The 18,219-nt window shown below is 43.6% G+C and overlaps 2 protein-coding genes across 2 annotated transcripts in view; both read right to left on the reverse strand.

Moving 5' to 3' along the window:
* Positions 1–14,081, reverse strand: part of Itga1 (integrin subunit alpha 1) — a 142,941-nt gene extending 128,860 nt beyond the window's left edge. The window contains 1 exon segment of the mRNA XM_036207009.1: positions 13,601–14,081. Within this exon segment, the coding sequence (XP_036062902.1) occupies positions 13,601–13,661 (61 nt within the window). The 5' untranslated portion in view covers positions 13,662–14,081.
* On the reverse strand, positions 63–2,060 carry Pelo (pelota mRNA surveillance and ribosome rescue factor). The gene is made up of 2 exons (XM_036207010.1): positions 970–2,060; positions 63–683 (listed from the first exon to the last, which is right to left on the reverse strand). Exons 1-2 carry the CDS (start codon positions 1,693–1,695, stop codon positions 252–254), a joined length of 1,158 nt encoding a protein of 385 aa, XP_036062903.1. The 5' UTR covers positions 1,696–2,060; the 3' UTR covers positions 63–251.
* Positions 14,082–18,219: the final 4,138 nt, after the last annotated feature.

An 18,219-nucleotide genomic window follows, 5' to 3' on the forward strand; every position in this document is an offset into this window, starting at 1 on the left:
GATACGCAAATTGCTGTTATCGGGTATTTGGAAAAAAAAAACCTCTAATCAGAAAACATAATGCTTGGACATTCTTTTCTTTTGGTTTATTTCATTTAAATACATGTCCTGCCAACCAGAAAACACCTAGTGTGACCAACACGCAAGAAATTCCCAGCAAGATCAACAAGTGCCTGTCTTGCACCTGTCAAGGGATGCTGAGAAAAAAAAAAAAAAAGTAAGAGAAAAGAAGTAACTATTAAATGTCAGTCTTAATCCTCTTCCGAACTTGAATCATCCTCTTGGTCAGAAAGTTCCGGCACTGGGAAGCGGAGAATGGCAGCTACCCCAGTCAGCTGGCCAAGCTGCTCCCCAGACACGTGCAGACTAGAGAATATCCGAACTGTGCCTGCGTTATCCTTCACACTGTCCACCAGCCTGACATACCGGCTCCGGGTGGCCACATCCTGATGCCGGAAGAGCTCATCACTGATGAGCAACGTGTCGATTGCCAAGGCTTCGTTGGCCCGCTCCACCTGCTTGAGTCCGTAGAAAGCGCGGTCAGGTTCATGCTGTAACATTTTATAGAAGTCGTCCAAGGCTTTCACTTCTCCAGCAGCTTTCGTGTCTGAAAGGCGGCTGGCTACAGTAGGGTCACAAAGGACCTCTTTCAGGGAGTACTTGTGTCCAGAGGAGGCGTGTACCTAGAATCACAGTTATAAAAGACAAAGACTCTTTGAAAGTATCCATTAATCAGCCCACAATGGCAGAAGACAAAAGCAGGAATAAGGCCTTACCTATTTAAGGACTTCAGCAAAGGGTACCTTATGAACGTGCTAGACACTACACCCGTCCTCTTTACTAATTCATTTACAATCCCGGCTAAGGTGAGTTGTTAAGCCCTCTGCTCCTCCCCGTTCTAACACATTAGGAACCATTCATACCAATCCCTCTGCCCACTCTGAACCACTCTGGGGGCAGAGTTCTTACCTGAAGGAATTTGGACCGGTTTTCCAGGAGGATTTTGTTGTCCGTCTTGACCGCTTGCTGAAACATGTAGTCGCAGAACTGCTCCCGCACAAATCCTGGGCTGGCCACCAGAACGCACTTGACAACATCGAAGTTTATGTGGCGCTGGATGGCCTGGACCACCTGTTCATAGAACCTCTCCAGGGCCCGGTCATGCTGGGAGCAGTTGCCTTTCCGTTTCCTGGGGATGTTCACCTCCACCTTGGCACGGGTGAGGGTCATACTGGGCGTGACTAAGCAGACGTGGGCGAGGCCCTCCTGCATGACCACAGCTGCCACATCGGCACTCCAAGCTGGGTCACAAGCCTGCTCGATGCGTTCCAGAACCACACTGTCCCACTGTTTCTTGGCCAGGGTGAACTGGCGGTTGGGCTCCAGTTCGATGGTGTGGTAAGCCCCCATCTTGACGTACTCATTCTCTTGGATATTGGTCCCCTTCACTCGGAGCTGGCAGGCTTGAGAGTCAAAGTCGATGGCCTCCACGCAGAGGGTGAGGGTGGTGCGGATACGGTTGCTCCCCACGCTGCCCGTGGAGGACTCGGTCTGGACCTTGCGGATGGTGGAGGCGCGCAGGCTGTCGCCCACCTGCACTAGATTGTAGGTGTGCCACATGTCCTCGGGCTCCTCGGGGACGAGGGTGACCTGGCCCGCATTGTCCTTCTCGATGTCCTTCCTCACAAGCTTCATGACCTTGCCAGGGGCTCACTTTCAGAACAGGAGGCGCTGAAGGGGTCCCCAGGACAGAGAGGCAGGGTTGGAGCGGGGGTGGGGTGGGAGGAGTGGGGGGGGGGTCTAGGCTGGGGAGGAGACAGGAAAGGAACACTACCTCTGACTCCTGCAGCCCGGGGGCAGAGCCTTCCCCCACGCTTTCCTCGGTCTCCGCGCGCGCGGACCCACGCTCCGCGGCGGCAGACCCCACGCTGAACACAAGACAACCCGGTACTTTCAAGTCACCGGCCCCGCGCAAGTGGCTGACGCGGCGATCGCGCGTGCGCAGCCCGCCTCCCGGCGCACGTCTGTCGTCCTTACCGGAGAGGCGGGGCCTGTGGTTTGCGCGCGCACGCAGGCGCAGTAAAAGGAAAGGCGCACCCTAGGTAAAAGTCAAGGGAGGCGCTAAGCGGCTCTGGCCGCCGCTCTGACCTTAGAGCTGAGCTCGGATTTGCGGAGTTTTCCCACACAGGACTGTGTCCGAGGTATTGCGGAGTACGGGAGTGCTACCATATGTATTTAAACTCAGTTTGTCATTTTGCACCTCCTTCCTTGGTTTGAAGCCAGCTTCCAAACTTATGTAAAAATGAAAAGCGCCCTGGAAAGTGCAGACTTAGTCTCCAAAGTCCAAACTCTGCCTGGTCTTGCTCATTCCTTACCCGCGCTCAGACGTGACACGCGCTTCTTGGCACTGGGATTTCCAGCAGCAGTTTCTAAGAACTAGTCACGTTCGGCCTGAGCTCAGCAACAAGCCCAGCTGCTTTCTGCACCTAGTTACCCTGTTTGCACGATCCAGTTAACCCAGATGTTAAAGGACAGAGCCCAGAGAGAGCAGAAACTATGCGTGGAATGTACCCCTGGTGGACCTCTGTGTGGCTTGATCTGATGTCCTGGGAATCCCAGAATCCAAAATTGGCAGCCAGCTCTCCACCGCGCTGGAGTCTGAGGCGCTTAGTGTGGGAGCTGGGCTGCAGTAGATTAGTGCTGGATCTTCCCTGCCAGCGGCGGGCCAAAAGCTGAGGATATGGGAAGTAAAGATAAACTGCTCTACTAATTATGACCGCCCCCAAGGAAGAGCCAAAGAAAAAGAAAACCCTTACATTCCTTTTTTCTTCCCCAACAGTGGCGATGGGAATGCCTCTTTCTTGAGACTGAGGACAGTGGGAAGCAGAGAAGTCCTGAACACATACTCTCAACTGCGTTTTGTGTAAAGAATCTTAAATCAGAGTTCTCCAGCCTTAATTGAAGAGGCAAGGTTAAAGGGAGGATGAGTCATGTTAATTGATGTCTGCTATCTTTCTTAGAGGTTGCCAGGGAGGTGGGGGTGGGCTGGCCCTTCCAAGACTCCAGAATAAATTAGAACCCTTACTTGCTTTATATCCTCTGTCTGTCTGTCTGTCTGTCTGTCTGTCTGTCTGTCTCTCTCTCTCTCTCTCTCTGTGTGTGTGTGTGTGTGTGTGTGTGTGTGTGTGTGTCTCTCCTACTTCCCCCTTCCCATCTTCCTATCACACAGAGTCCTTATCTTACTTTGCCTTCCTCCCTCCTCCTCCAAAGCCAGCAGCCTTCCTTCACTAAACTAGATCAAGAAGGTGGCTTCATGGGCTCTTAATAAATGAAAGGTTTTCACTGGAGTACAATCAACTTTTGAGAAATTCTCAAGCACTTTCCTACACTTTCTTATATTGTCTTATAAGGAAAATGCTACCCTAATTTGTAAGGGAGGTAAAATGAAATTCTGAGGAAGTTGAGCATGTAAGTGGCATTCAGATTCAGGACACACACACACACACACACACACACACACACACACACCCTGTTCCACCAACCACTGATCTGTCTTATATATGTAATCATCTCTGCAATGTAAGTTATGCTGCTATCCTCTGCCACCTCCTTTAGCTAACACCTTTAGTTCACTATCCACGATCTGGGAAATCAGCCTAGACAATCCAAAATGCATCGAGCCCCCTCCTCTGCATTTGTTATATCTTGAAAACATATTGTTTTGCACACAGTTCTGTTTCTACCCAGTCTAGGTAGTCACTGTTATTTTTGAGAAGGATTTTACTTTAAAAATATGCATGCATTGATTTCTAATTTGATATGTAGCAAGCCCACAATGACTCTATTTTATATTTCATGATTCTTTTAAGTTGTAAGGCAAACATCTTTGAACTGACCTTTTTTTTTTTGAGGTAGGGTCTCATGTAGCCCAAGATGGCCTCTAACTGGATACATAGTAAAGGAGGACCTTGAACTTCTGATTCTCCTGCCTTCACCCCCTGATTACTGGGATTAGAGGCATGTGCCACTATATCCCCAGGCTTTTATGAGGCTCAAACCTGGAGCTCTGTGAGCATTCTGCCTACTGAGCTACATCCCCAGCCCTAGACCACCTCTTCAAATGTCATTCCTTAATGGTTGAACGCACTACAGTATTTCTCAAAGAGTTACTTTGCTCTGCAATGTCTGCAATGGCTAGAAAAGCTAGGAACTTTTTGTTTGGTTCCTTTTGTTGTGTAACTTGAGCTTAGTGTTGAGTGACCAAATAACAACCCCCCCCCCATATTTTATGTCACCTTTAGTATATTTCTAAATCAGTCTCAACACTGTTATTTTAAGTTACTTGGGGTTGTAGTTTCTAATTTAAATTCCAAAGCCTTGTGTTCAAGCCGGAGTGCTCCGTCCTTAGATGCCACACTCTCATTTTGAGGCACCTTTAATTTCACCAGTAGAATAACCTTTGTTCCAAATACACCCTGGGAATCTTTATCCTCTGCCCACTCATCTTGTCCTCAGTCCTTCATAGTTCACTTGGTTCCTCATGCCTGTCCGGAAGGGGCAGCTGAAATGTCTCATCCAAAAACCACATCCATGTCAATTGGAATCATTGTCTGGCCTTTCTGAACTCTGAACTCTGGATGTTTTCTTTCTTGTATCCTTCCACGGTCCCCAGCAAGTCCTTTGCCTGGAGTGTCATATGTAATTGTAATCTAGTCAGGGGTAAAGCGTTGAATGATCAGATACCCCCCCCAATATTTTTTGTTACCTTTAATTAATTAATGTGACTGTTAATATTAACTTTACAGATGCTTCATAACACTCCAATATCATTATTGCATGAAGTTCATGTCATTTAAAAATGACCATTAAAAACTACTATAGTTACAGATGACTTTCTTTTTCTTTTTTCCCAAATAATCAAAATCTCAAGAAAAACAACCAAAATTTAGTGTTGCTGCTTGAAATTGCCATTTGTGCTTATTGGCTTTTGACAGTAGAAACCTTCACATGATTATTTCTAATTATATCTCATTTTCCTACCATGGTGATGTCAGTCTTTCCAGAAGAAGAAAAGAGGCATTGTTGTTACCTTCCAACAACTTGAGTCTGCTGTGTCTGGACACTGCAGGTGAAGAATTGGGCTGGAAGTCAGGAGGACAGTAGCTCCCAACGTTCATTTGGTTTCACTGTAACTTTTGGCTCACTCGGTCTCTTTGAAACTCAATTTCTGCTACTTGACAACTGAGGGAATTGAAGCCAGTCACTTCAACTACAGCTGTCAAAGTAGTGCCGTGCCAACTTAAGGAAACCAGCACCTGTGATATTTGTGTTCAGTCTTGCACTCTCGTCTGACTCTTTCTGAACCCATTTTAGTGACGTGGGGTTGAACGATTGTGCATCAAGAAATGGTATAAATTGGGTGCACAGGACCACAAAGTGGGTCTGAAGGTACCCGCCATCAAACCTGAGTTGGATGCCCAGGTGGAAGGACAGAAATGACTATGGCGAGTTGTCCTCTCACCTCCACACATCCTGTATGGCACACTTGAGCCCCTACATATGTACACACAAAATAACTAGATATAAAAAAGGTTTAAATAAAACCAAGAATTGGTAGACTTGGTTGGCCTTTTTTAGCTGGAGTCTGTCCATGTTAGTCTCTACACATTTCTTTTTGTTTTCTTTTCACTTTGTATCACAAACAGATTGTTCCTCTTCTCATATTGACAGTCTTTATGGAGTTCTAGCAGGAATACGCTAGCTGGTAGATTTGTAGAGTTCTGTGAACAAGGCACTCTGGTAAATCTCTAAGAAGGCCTAGCTCGAAGCTAGACATCAGAATCCCTCAAAAGGAAGTGTAAGAATGAAGCTGCTGTGGATAGCACTCTGTATAAATAAAGTGCTGATTGGCTAGTAGCCAGGCAGGAAGGATAGGGTAGGTGGGACAAGGAAGAGGAGAAGGCTGGGAACAGGAAGGCTGGGAGGAGACACTGCCAGCCGCTGCCATGAGAAGCAACATGTAAAGACACCGGTAAGCCACAAGCCATGTGGCAAAATGTAGACTAACAGAAATGGGCTAAATATAAGAGTAAGAGCTAGACAATGGTAGGCCTGAGCTAATGGCCAAGCAGTTTAAATAATATAAGTGTCTGTATGATTATTTTATATGTGGGTTGTGGGACCGCAGGGGCTTGGTGAAACCTGGGGAGAAGCTCTCCAACTACATGAATCTGAACAGGATCACCTTGGAAATGACTGTCCTGGGAGAGTTCTCTGAAGGAAAGCAGGTTGGGTGCAATCCCTTACTGTAGCACATTTCCTAGCTGTGCAAGGGAATGAAATGGTGCCTGGGTACCTACCTCATTGTTTTACTGAGTTGGGGTAGTTCCTATTAAAATGATATGCCAGGAATGATTTGTATGGTGGCAACAAGGATTCTGGGCTCTTGAAAGATGAATATCATGCTTGACTACTTCATGCTGAATACTTCGTCTTCTTCTTGTTGTTCATTTAGGTTTGGCGGGGGAGGGGGACATTGTGGTTTTGTTTCCCTTTCTGGTAAGACTTAACTTCGCTAAAGCACCCCTGGGAGTCCATCCCAACATTTCTTCTCTGTGTCTATTGTGTCCTCCAGACCACAAGCCCCTGGAGGGCACAGACCACCTTCTTTATTCCTCAACACAATCCATGGACACTAACATGGCCCACATGAAAGAGTGAGTGGTGATTCTCCCCTAATTTAGAGTTTTTAACCTGACTGCCACTGAACTCTTAAATGTAAGAAAGTGCTTTGCATTTTCTGCTGTTACTAAAAACATACATAAGATTACACTTAAGGCAACATCTATAAACTTCTTTCGGTTTTAAAAGTATCAGTACTTACATAGGAAAATAGTGATTTTTAAGCACATCTTCCTAAGACCAAGTATTCTAAGATTGTGAAATAATAAATAACAGTTAAACTTATTATATATGGTTCGAAATGTGATCTTTACAGCACATGTTAGCAGTGAGAGCTCTGGTTATGAATATCTGGGGACAAGTGCTGTTTTTATAAAGAAAATATGCCAATTTTAGGCTGTACAAAGGCTCCTGGGTGACCTCTACCAGAAAGTTTAGTGTGTGACGGGGGCTCTATTCAGCTAATTATAGGGGAAAGGGGAAAAAGGGAAAGAGGAAAGACTTTAAAGAAATGTCTTACACTCATTATTTAAATTTCCTTTTAACTACAAATGCTAATGTGGCAAAGCCAACAGTCTAATGCCCACCCACCCACCATCCCCACCCCAGCCACCTCTGTGTGTTAGTGTGTGTATGTGCCATATCCATGTGAATGTGTCTGTCTGTCTGTCTGTCTGTGTTTGTAATATGGGAAGATTTTGTTAAAATATAGTATAATAAAATGTTTTAGGGGCTAAAAGTCTAGTTAGTGGAATAATTTTCAAAATACATTAGTTAGTATTAAGGCAATGTGAGTACTTGGGACAGAGAGGCAAGAGGGTCAGGAGTTCAGTCATCCTCAGCTACATGGTAAGGTTGAGACTCATCTGGTCTACATGAGATCTTGTACACACAAAATATAATTTATAATAAAATATGAGAATCATCTTAGTCACTTGACCTAATGCAATTTAGATGCTTTATTAAACATTAAGAGTTGGCATTTATTACAGCAGATCTCCAATAATCCACACAGGAATATGTGGTTTTATTCCTGATATTTAAATTATCATTTTCTGTTTACCCAAGTATCTTAGTTGTTTATAGATGCCAAATGTTTGGAGAAAGCAGGGTTTGGACATAAGAGCATACCCATTTCTATTTCTCTTAAAACTTTACTGACATAAAAAAATTAAATAACGCATAACTGACTTTTTAAAGTTTCCTTTCAAGCCACAGAAAAGATCAGATTACAAATAGGCCCTTCATACACACCCAGCGCCATCACTCACGGGCATGCCAGAACGATCATAGTCTGCCACCAGTGGAGCCACTGATCTCCGGCACTTTCTTCCCTTCCTCCCAAAGTAGCTGTGCCTGGGAAGCTCTGTTTGGGGAGAATGGTGAGGCTGCTAATGCCAGAGGGGCCGTTCTGCCTTCCCTCCATACAGCCTTGGCTGAGGAAACAAGGAGAAGAGAGGTGGTGCCCATATCTGCGTCTACAAGGGATGCTGTATTAGCCGCTTCGAAATCTTAAAACGCCATTTTCGTGTAGTCTTTCTTTGCTGTTTTTGTTTTGGGGGGTTGTTTTTGTTTTCTAGCTGGCTTGGAACGGACCATATAAACTAGCCAGGCCTCGGATCCTAGAAATCACCCTGCTTCTGCCTTCTGAGTGATGGAATAAAAGGCATGAACTACCATGTCCCAACAAGATGCAGTTTGCAAACAGACGAAGAAATGTGACAGCAATTGGCCTGGCAATAACTAAGTGTTGATTGTAATCTTCAGCTGTGTCTGGTTTCCTTCACTTCAACATTTCCCTAATAGGATGCCGCTCACAACCTAGCAAATTACAAACTGATTGTCTTTGGTGTTCATACTGTCTAGTGCTACATAAAATGGTGGGTAAATGAAAAATAAAAGAAAAAAAAAAAAGAAGAAAAAGGACATGACCACTCCTAAGTATGTTGGAGGAGAAAGGAAGGCCATGTGAGGAGAGGAGGAGGGAGAGCCAGGAGACCAAGAGGCCAGGATGGTAAAGGGTAGACAAAAGGGCCAGGTAACCAGACTGGCTGGATTGTATAGGAAAGGGGAGCTAGGAGAAGGCAGCCCTGCCCCTGGGCTGGAGAAGTTGAGGGTAGACTTTGGGGGTATGCCAGACATACCCTGTAACAGGTAAGGAATTGAGAGATGCTGGGAGAATCTGGAGGCCAGGTCTGCGCTGATATGTTAAATAGGTACCTCAGTTAGCCATTAGTCCCAAGTTTGAAATTTAAAAGTGGTATTATCCATTCGGTCAAATGGAAATCTGGTTAAATATGGGCAAGAAGAATATACTTAAAGGGACAGCCTCATCTTTATTTATTTATTTATTTATTTATTTATTTTTCTTTCTTTCTTGAGACAGGGTTTCTCTGTGTAGCTTTGCACCTTTTCCTGAAACTCACTCTGTAGCCCAGGCTGGCGTCAAACTCAGAGATCCACCTGCCTCTGCCTTCCAAGGCATGTGCCACCATCACCCAGCTCAGGCTCATCTTTTAAGTAGTTTATAAGTTTGTCTATAGTCTGTAACTGCTTACATAAAGGCCCAGAGGCAACTTCAGAAGGCTTGGCACAGAAAAGAAGTCTGAAAGAAGTTCAGAAATGTTGAGGAAAGGAATATATCCATCTCATTTGCATCTCTTGATACTTTGCTGTGCTCATTTTGAGAATGAATACAATTCTCCAGTCACAGACAGCCCTGAATAGGCAATCCATTCTGACTTTAGCACTGTGGCAACGATTCCCAAATATCGTTCATCCCAGTTGCTTAACACCCACTCAAATACATGATTTTGTGTTTCCTGTGTCAGAAGAGCAGTTATGAAGACTAGTGTTTGGATCCTAACTCTCAGAAAAATGTATCAAACAACCAATTTATTCTATTAGAATGTTTTATGGGGTACAAGACAATTTGCCAGTTATTAATCTCAATGGGCAGTTTTAGGGGTTGGGGGTAGAGGAAGGAAGACAGAAGAGCATCTATCTGCCTATGTAAAACATCAGCAGCGATGAGACCTGACTCCAGAGCTCAGGCCGTACATAGCTAGATTTATTGCATTAGTTGTTTTCCCGTTTTCTGTGACTAAACACCTAACAGAGACAACTGAGGGAATTATTTATCTTGGCTCAGGGTCACAAAGGTATCAGTCCATGGCCAGCAGGCCACAATAGAAAAGCAGTTCCCATCATGGTGGACAAAAAGCAGTGACACTGGGGGCAAGCTACAGTGCCCAAGGACACCTCTCTAGGGACCTCCTTCCTGCAACCACACAGCAAGTCCCACCACCTCTCAATAATTTGTTCAAATTTTACATCCATCAGTTGATTAAACCATTAAGTGAGAACCTACATGATCTAATCATCTCTTGAAAATGTAGCCCTCAGAGACAGTCGAGAGTTAGGTTTTACTTATTTTAATATCAACCATCAATATTAGCATCAAGACCACCTAGAACAAAACAAACACATATGTGTGTGTGTATGTGTGTGTGTGTGTGTGTGTGTGTGTGTGTGTGTATGTGTGTTATTCTCCTTGCCTTGTAACTAAACAAATGAACAAGTCCCAGTGGATTCATTATTATATTTATAGACATCATAATGAGTAAGACAAATTTCCCCCCAGTTTAGGTAGAAGTAATCTTGTTTAGATTCTATTTACGGTAGAGTGTGCTATCATCTAATTTCATTGTGCACCTAAAAATCATGGAAATGGCACTTGCTTCGTTAACTGGATAGCTCCTTACCAAAGCATTTTAGCCATTTGGGTTTGCGTTTTACTCACTTAATTGAGAACAAGAGGAACATTAACTTGTATTTAGGCTCTTTTCACAGCCGGAAACTTGAGGTCAGAGGTGCGAATTGAAGTAATTTGTCACTTATCAGCTGGGAGACTCTGGCCAAGTGTAATTGATCTTAGTACTTTTTTGTTGGGTTCCCTCTTCAAAATCTGAAAGATGTGCGTGTAAACTTCAACTTTTTTAGATGGGGATAAAACATTACAAAGTTCTTGGCCCAGGGCCTTTCATGTAGTAAGTTGCAGTGCTAGTCTGTGCTACTTACTGTAATCATCATCTATCTGGAAGGCTGGATCTAACCGTTTGAACATTTTCAATGATAGCAATGGCAAGCAAGATATTACAGGGAGAGGGCGAAGGTCTCTACTTCCTCTAGTCCTTCTTGGCTGAACTTCATTTTTGGTCTAGTTGCAGTCTACCTGTCACCACTGATCTGATACATCAGGCTCCTTCCAGGATTCAGAATCTTCCAGGCTTCTTTCCCCTCTGCTGCTTCCTGTGACGTCTTTCTACCTCTTCTTATCCCAGGAGCTCTACCTTTATTGCCTCCCTTAAGGCCTCCTCCAGGCTGTCTGCTTAGGAGATTCCCTTCAGTTAAATCCTCTGTGTTTGCCATATATTTTGCTGGGACTCTGACATGTAGAAAACAATGAAAAGGACTTTATTTGGATATAAAGGAGAACTTTTTTTTTCCTTGGCAAGTTGGAGGAATCTAACACAAGAAGTTGTAAATCTTTGGGAAGTTTATTGGAATGGTAGTAGTTTGTTATGCCCTGTGCATAGCTTTGAAAGCCGTCAAGAGTTTGTTTAGAAGGCAGGGGGTAGTGGGAAGGAAGGGTGGGGTTCTTTCATAGATGCATCAAACAACAAGATTGTATCCAGAGGGGCAAGAAGAGCAAGAGGGTTATGAGCAAAGTAAGGAAATGTGACTGGAGGCGATGGGTGCCCTGTTTAAGGGTTGTGATAGGCAGATTAACAGTGGCCCACCAAAGATGCCCTTGCTCTAGTCCATGAATGCTATGTTACCTTAGATTAAAAAAATGGATTTGGCAGATGTAATTGTACAGGGATCTGGAGAGACATACCCAATAAATGCAGGGACCCTGGGCATTAGGGAAGATGTGATCATGAAGCAGATTCGGAGAAGAAGACTGAAAAATTGCACTCCTAGTTCTGAAGACGTGTAGGTGGCCACATAAAGTGGAAAGCAGCAAGGAAGCCCATTTTCCTCTAGGGCCTCCACAAGAAATGCTCTAGGGGGACCTTGACTTTATCACAGTGTGACTTAAAACCTATAGAACTGTGAAATAGAAAAAATAAACCCATGGTAACTTGTTACAGCAGTGATAGGAAATGGACACAGGGTCCTGGATTTGGGCAATTGGTTGAGAATTTTGGATTTTATCTGAGAGGCAACCATGAACTACCAAAGATGGTCTACTTAAATATATACAAAGGGTTAAAGGTTGGGAAACAACATAAGCTCTCTAACATCATTCTCAAGTGGGTATGTCTAAGACTCCAGATTAGCTGCGGGTGCCATGGATTGGTGAGAGATTTCCAAGTATGAGCAATTGTTAAGAGAAAAGTCAGATCTGAGATCCTTAATGTCATCTTGTGAAACGGACACAAATACACTACACATAAGAAACCTGCCCTCCCTGGGTCAATAATGCTCTGAATATTAAACAAACAAACAAAAATCTGAACTTACTTTGGAAACATCTACCAATTTTTCTCTTCTGATTTTCATCTTGGATTCAGCAAGGCATGCTACACCAATGTATACTTGAAACTGTAACTCCATCATCCCCTCCCCTCTTGGAAAACTTTCGTTCTTTGAGAGAATACACAACCCACATTTCTGCACTGACTTAATATTTGGTAAAATGTAAAAAGGAAAAGAAAAGAAAGATACAGCTTGAGTAATTAGTAAATAATTCAAATTTTGCAGAACAAGATACAATCTCTGAAAGTTCGGGTTGGAAAGGAACCACAGGTCATGGGTTCCATCAAGGGTCATGGCAGTAAGCTGTAGGTTAAACCACTCCCTGGCCTGGATTGCTGTTCTGAAGTTACCACTGTTTGGATTATTGGACATTTCCTGAGGAGTGGGAAATGTGTGGACGAAAAAGTCCATGGCTCATTATTCACGCCCCACACTACTTCACTAGGAGAAAAGATTAGCTGATTATTAACTTCCCACACCCACTTCACTATGAGAAAAGATGGGCTTGCCGATAATCCATTTTTAAGTAAATTCAAGAGTTCTCAGTGTTTAGCCATCCACTGCTGAGTTAACTGACCCTGTTGTTAATAGTCAACTGTGAAATTAACTAGTTAAGCATGCCAACAGTGAAAACATCAGACATTGGATATCATGGCATATTAAAGACAACCACTAATTAAAGGACTAATGAGGTGACAATCTGTTGCTTAATGCTTCTGCCATTTCACTCCTCCACCAGTCAAGTTTCACCTCCCTAACTGGTAACTACTACAAAGGCTGTGACCCTAGCTACCTCTACCATTTGGAAAATCCGAAATGCTCCCAGTTACTCTCAGCTAGGTGTAACACTGCATTTCTAGGGTACTAAGTCTTCTTAAAAATACATTTTGTATTTGAAAGACTGCATCGTGATATTCGTATACTAAACTTTCCGAGCTAACGTAGAAATGTCACATTGAGACAAGAAGTCGTTTTGCCTGGCATGCCTGTCTTTCCTTGTTCTGTAGCAGAAAAGGTCCTGAATATTAAACAGGAAGAAAATACTATAAAGTCCACTTCTGAGCAACCCTAAGGCAGGAACTTTGCATACTAATCAGGCGTCCCCGGTTACTCTCCTTTCCAAAAATCCAAATACCTAAAACACAGCTTACAACTAAGTAAAAACAACTTTAATTTGAAAAGCCTCTTGTACTTGGAAAGTTCTAGGCACTGCCTCCCTCACTCCTGGGCTGGCCACAGGCGCTCCCTTCAGCCGTCTGACCTGGCCCATCTACCTGAGGGTCTCTCGGGTCTGACCCTCTGCTATGTGTGTCGCCCCTCATCAGAGTCCCAACCAAGCCCCACCAGAGATGATCAGGAAAGCAGGGTCGCTCACCAGTGAGGAGCCAGCAGCAGGCTACAGTGACCTCTAGGCTGGCAGGGCGCCGGGGGACCATGGCTGGAGTGGCTGCAAGCTCTCTTGACTTGCGGGTTCCTGGGCAGGAGCTGGCAGGAGCTGGCAGGAGCTGGGCGCCGGTGCCTTGCGCTCTGGGTCACTCGGGCGGTCTCCGCGGGTGTCCAGCAGTGGCCCCAGAGGCTGCAGCGCCCAAGAGCCGCGGAGGAGTGATTTCCTGTGTTTTGCCTCTAAGCTCGCTCCACGCTTTTCACATCCCAGACCGATTGCCACATCTCCCGCCCCTTCGCGCGCTGGGTCTCTGAAATCTCCCTGGCAGAGTCCCAGGCTCGATCTGAGACATGGACAAATAAAGCCAACTTCGCGGGACCGTGTTTAGGCTAAAGTCCACACAGGCAACGGCCAAGCAAACCTTAAAGGGACATCTGCCTTTCACTGAGAGGGCGATCTTGCTTCATGTACCAAATCCCTAAGGTGGTGGGAAGGCGGGGCTGGACTTTCAGGAGGGTGTCGCCAGCCAGCCTCATGGCCCCGCCTTCGTGCCCGGACTTCTCCCGGATCTGGGTAGGAAGGGCACTTTGAAAGTACCCGGGCTTTTACTCCACAAAGGGAGGCTGCTTTCCTGTGTCCAGCTGCGCAGAAGAGATCAGACTCGCAAGGAAGTCAGCGTGTCGGCTAAATCCCCTTTCTTGCCAGGGGACGCCTGGACTTGGCTTTGGAGCCTTCTCATCCCCAGGGCGTCCTCACTACAGACAAGCTCGGCAGGGGGCTTTGCTTTCAGTTGGGTAGAGCTCGACTCTTTTCAGAAGGCTCCCGATGAAAGGAAGTTGTAGATAAGTTTTTTGGGTGGTAGTGGTGGAGGGAAGAGAATAAGACTATGACAAATGGAAAAGGGAGAAACTTGATTGTGGGTGGGCAAGGAAGGGTTAGGGAAACGGAGGTGGGGAGGAAGGCTGTCTCCTTAGAAATGGAATGTGGGCTATTTTGTCTAAGCTAAATTAGGATGTTTGAACACTGGGGACTGACTCTAATAGAGAACTCAAGGTACTGTTTTCGTTTTCTTTTTCGTTTTTTTTCCCCCCTCCTTATATGAATGCATAGTAAGTCACGTTACTTCTGTCTAGGAGAGGTGGCCCACGCTTCTCTTGGCTGGTCACTCAAAGTTCGCAATAGCTTCAACAAATACATGCCATTTTCACGTGCCTTCACACTTTTGAGAATTTCAAAGAAGAGAAAGGAATGGATGGGGTGGGTTTGTGGTTAGAGCCCTTTGCAGAAATCAGTCCAAGTCAGCAAATACTGGAACATCTCTGTCTAGCAAGAAGAGGACCAAGCGGACGTGCCACGCGAAGAAGGGCCCTCTGTCTAGACGACAAGGCAGCTAGCACAGGGGTTGGGGGTGGCATGCGGCAGGAGGGGCCCGGAGAAGCCCACAGACATCACTGAGTAAATGCCAAATAGAGAAACACGGCAGCTCCATGGGGGAAGGACTCAAGTCAAGGAAGTTTAATGATTACAAAATAGGGTGAGCTAGTCAGGTATGACGGCACAAGCCTATTATCCCACCACTCAGAAGCCTGAGGAAGGAGGACTGCAGATTCAAGAGGCAGTCTGGGCCCCAAAGTGAGACCCTCTCTCAAAAAAACAAACAAACAAAAAAAAAAAACAGTGAGCAGAATTCAAATGTTGAAGGCTATCTAACGTCATTACCGTGACCCATTAGACCATTGGCAAGGAATTTCCTTTCTAATATACATTCCAAGTGATGATGTAGCAAACATTAAATATCACATTCTTACTGGTTTGGGTTTTCATGTCTTCTCTCAGTTCAAATTTCAAAATTACCCAAATATCTAGAAAACTAGTATTCTGTGGGATCAGAGTTCGTAGACATTACTTGGACTTCCTTACCTGCATTCAAAAATTCTTTCCAAAGAATGCCTTTCTGGGGTACATTCCATGTCTCCTGTTCAGTTTGTTGTGTCTTCTGCCTCTGTATGATCGAATGGATTTTGCAGAGTAATCAATAAGTATTGATGCTTGGGCACTTAATGCTTAGGGTTGGGGATTTAGCTCAGTGGTAGAGTGCTTGCCTAGCAAGCACAAGGCCCTGGGTTCGGTCCTCAGCTCTGGCAAAAAAAAATAAATAAGTAAAAAAATAAAAATAAATAAAACAAACAAACAAACAAACAAAAAAACAAAAGCCAAACCTCATATTAAGTAATTTCCCAATAGTATTTTCTCCAAACATTTGTTTTCAAAATATGATGTCTGTGTATGTATATATGCATATATGTGTTTATGTGTATGACAATGCATTTTACTGGACACAACAAACATTGTAAATATATTATTATAATGTAACCTTAAGATATTCATGTAAAATGATCAAGGTTGTAAGTAGTGAGAGCTTTTCCTCTCTTTGCTGAGTGCTGACTTCTCCTTCCAATTTAAATATTTGTATCTCCTCCAGGAATTAAAAACTTAACAGTGATAATATCACTACCAGTGGAATTGCTATGTATGGTATGACTTTTATTTTTAATTGATCTTCCTGTCAAATCAATGTGAAGATTGGAAAGTAGCTATTGCTGGAGAATTGCATTAGAATCTGTTCTCATTTTCTGAACTACCATAAACTTAAATACAAATTGCTGTCAAACATACCCACTACTTTCCTTTGTTTATTCTGACTAGGAAGAATACAGGCCATTGAGTGAACTAGAATTTAGCAAACAGAAGTGACAAGTCTTACAAGATAGTAATTCTATGAGAAGCCTGGGCTGGAAATGTCCAACTCTATACTTTGCTATTTTAAACAAGACCTGGTCTTATCAGGGCCCTTCTGATATTTAGAAATGAATGAGTAAAAAGCTGAGGACCAAAGTGATGAAGAATTAGTAAAGCTGAGTCTTTGGAGTGAGGCCAGATAGGTGGTTTAGCGGTTTGAAAAAGAATGACCTCCATAGGCTCATATGTTTGAATAATTGGTCCCCAGGCAGTGGAACTGTTTGGGAAGGATTGGAAGGTGTCACCTTGTTGAATGAAGTGTGTCACTAGTAGTGGGTTTTGAGGTTTCAAAAGCCCCTCCCATGCTCTTTCCAGTTAGTTCTCTCTGCATTGTGGTTGTGGATCAAGTTGAAAGCTTTCAGCTATGGCTTTAGCACCGTGCCTGCCTGCCTACTGCCATGCTCCCCATAATGACTGTCATGGGCTCTCACCCTCTGTAACTGCAAACCCCCACCCAAACCCTTTCTTCTGTAAGTTGCTTTGGTCATGGGGTCCTATCACAACAATAGACAAAATAACTAAGACAGTTGATACTACTGGTGCATGGTCTTAAAAAACAAATGCACATATTATACCCTAAAGTTTATTTTGGACTTAGTCTAATCTGCTAGTATTATTTAGTATAAGTAAGAATTTATACTAAATAAATTTATTTAGTATTTATTTATTATATACTAAATAAATATGTATTCATTTATTTAGTATATAAGTTTAAAATAAATTTATATTAAATAAATATTTAGTATAATACATTTAGTATAAAATTACTAAAATTCTGGAGCATTTGAGTTCCTGGACTCAAGCTCTGGAACCACAGTACCATAGCTGTATGACACTGAAAAATAGCCTAGGTTTTCTTTTTTGTTGTTTTTTTGAGACAGAGTTTCTCTGTGTAGTCCTGGTTGTCCTGGAGCTCACTATGTACACCAGGCTGGCCTTGAACTCACAAAGATCTGCCTGACTCTGCCCCCTGAGTACTGGGGCTAAAGGCGTGCACCACCACAGTTCTCTAATGATGGGAATAGTTCCTCTTCCTGAAGACTGATTGAGGATTACATAAGGCAACATACAAGCGGTCAGAGAAAGGCTTGGATTGCGTTCAGGGCTCACAAGCTACTAAACAGTCTTCTTCCCCATGGCAGAAGAACTGTCACTAGTTCAATAGTGGAAAGTTAGGCAGTCCCTGTGTGTGACAGGACCTGAAGAAAAAAAAAAAAATTGCAGTGTAATGGCCATCAGAAACAGAACTTAAGTACTTTAACCTCAAAAAAACCTCCATCAACTCTTATTATTTCTTAAATTACCTTGTCATATTTACTGAAAATTATGGAATTATCCAGAAGATTTGTCTACAAGATGAGTGTATATTAAGATACCAAAATCGTTATAACATTGGCATGAATTTGCTTTTCAAACTAGCTAGCTGTCAAATGGATTTTATGAAAACAAAAATAGCAATTGTCACCAAGAGTTTGGAAGTAGAAGGGTTCAGACAACAAAGCCTAATGCCACAGGATAGAGAAGTGCTCCCACCTTGAAGGTGTTGCAACTTTTGCTCAATAATAAATAAAGTTTGTTCCATATTTTTAAAAATTCTAAGAAAAATTAAAAATGGTATTTTTTAAAGAAAGATTTATGCCGAGCTATCAAATCATTTTTTTTTTGCTTCATGCTATTTTTTTTTCTTTTAAAAAAATTCTCTGAAAATTTTGTACATGCAAATAATGAATTCTGATCACCTTTCACCCCCTGTTTTCCTCTCATTTTCCTCCAACTCCTGTTTAAACCATTTAACCCACCAAGTCCTCCCT

The sequence above is a fragment of the Onychomys torridus genome, chromosome 15 (assembly GCF_903995425.1).
Source record: "Onychomys torridus chromosome 15, mOncTor1.1, whole genome shotgun sequence".
Lineage (NCBI taxonomy): Eukaryota > Metazoa > Chordata > Mammalia > Rodentia > Cricetidae > Onychomys > Onychomys torridus.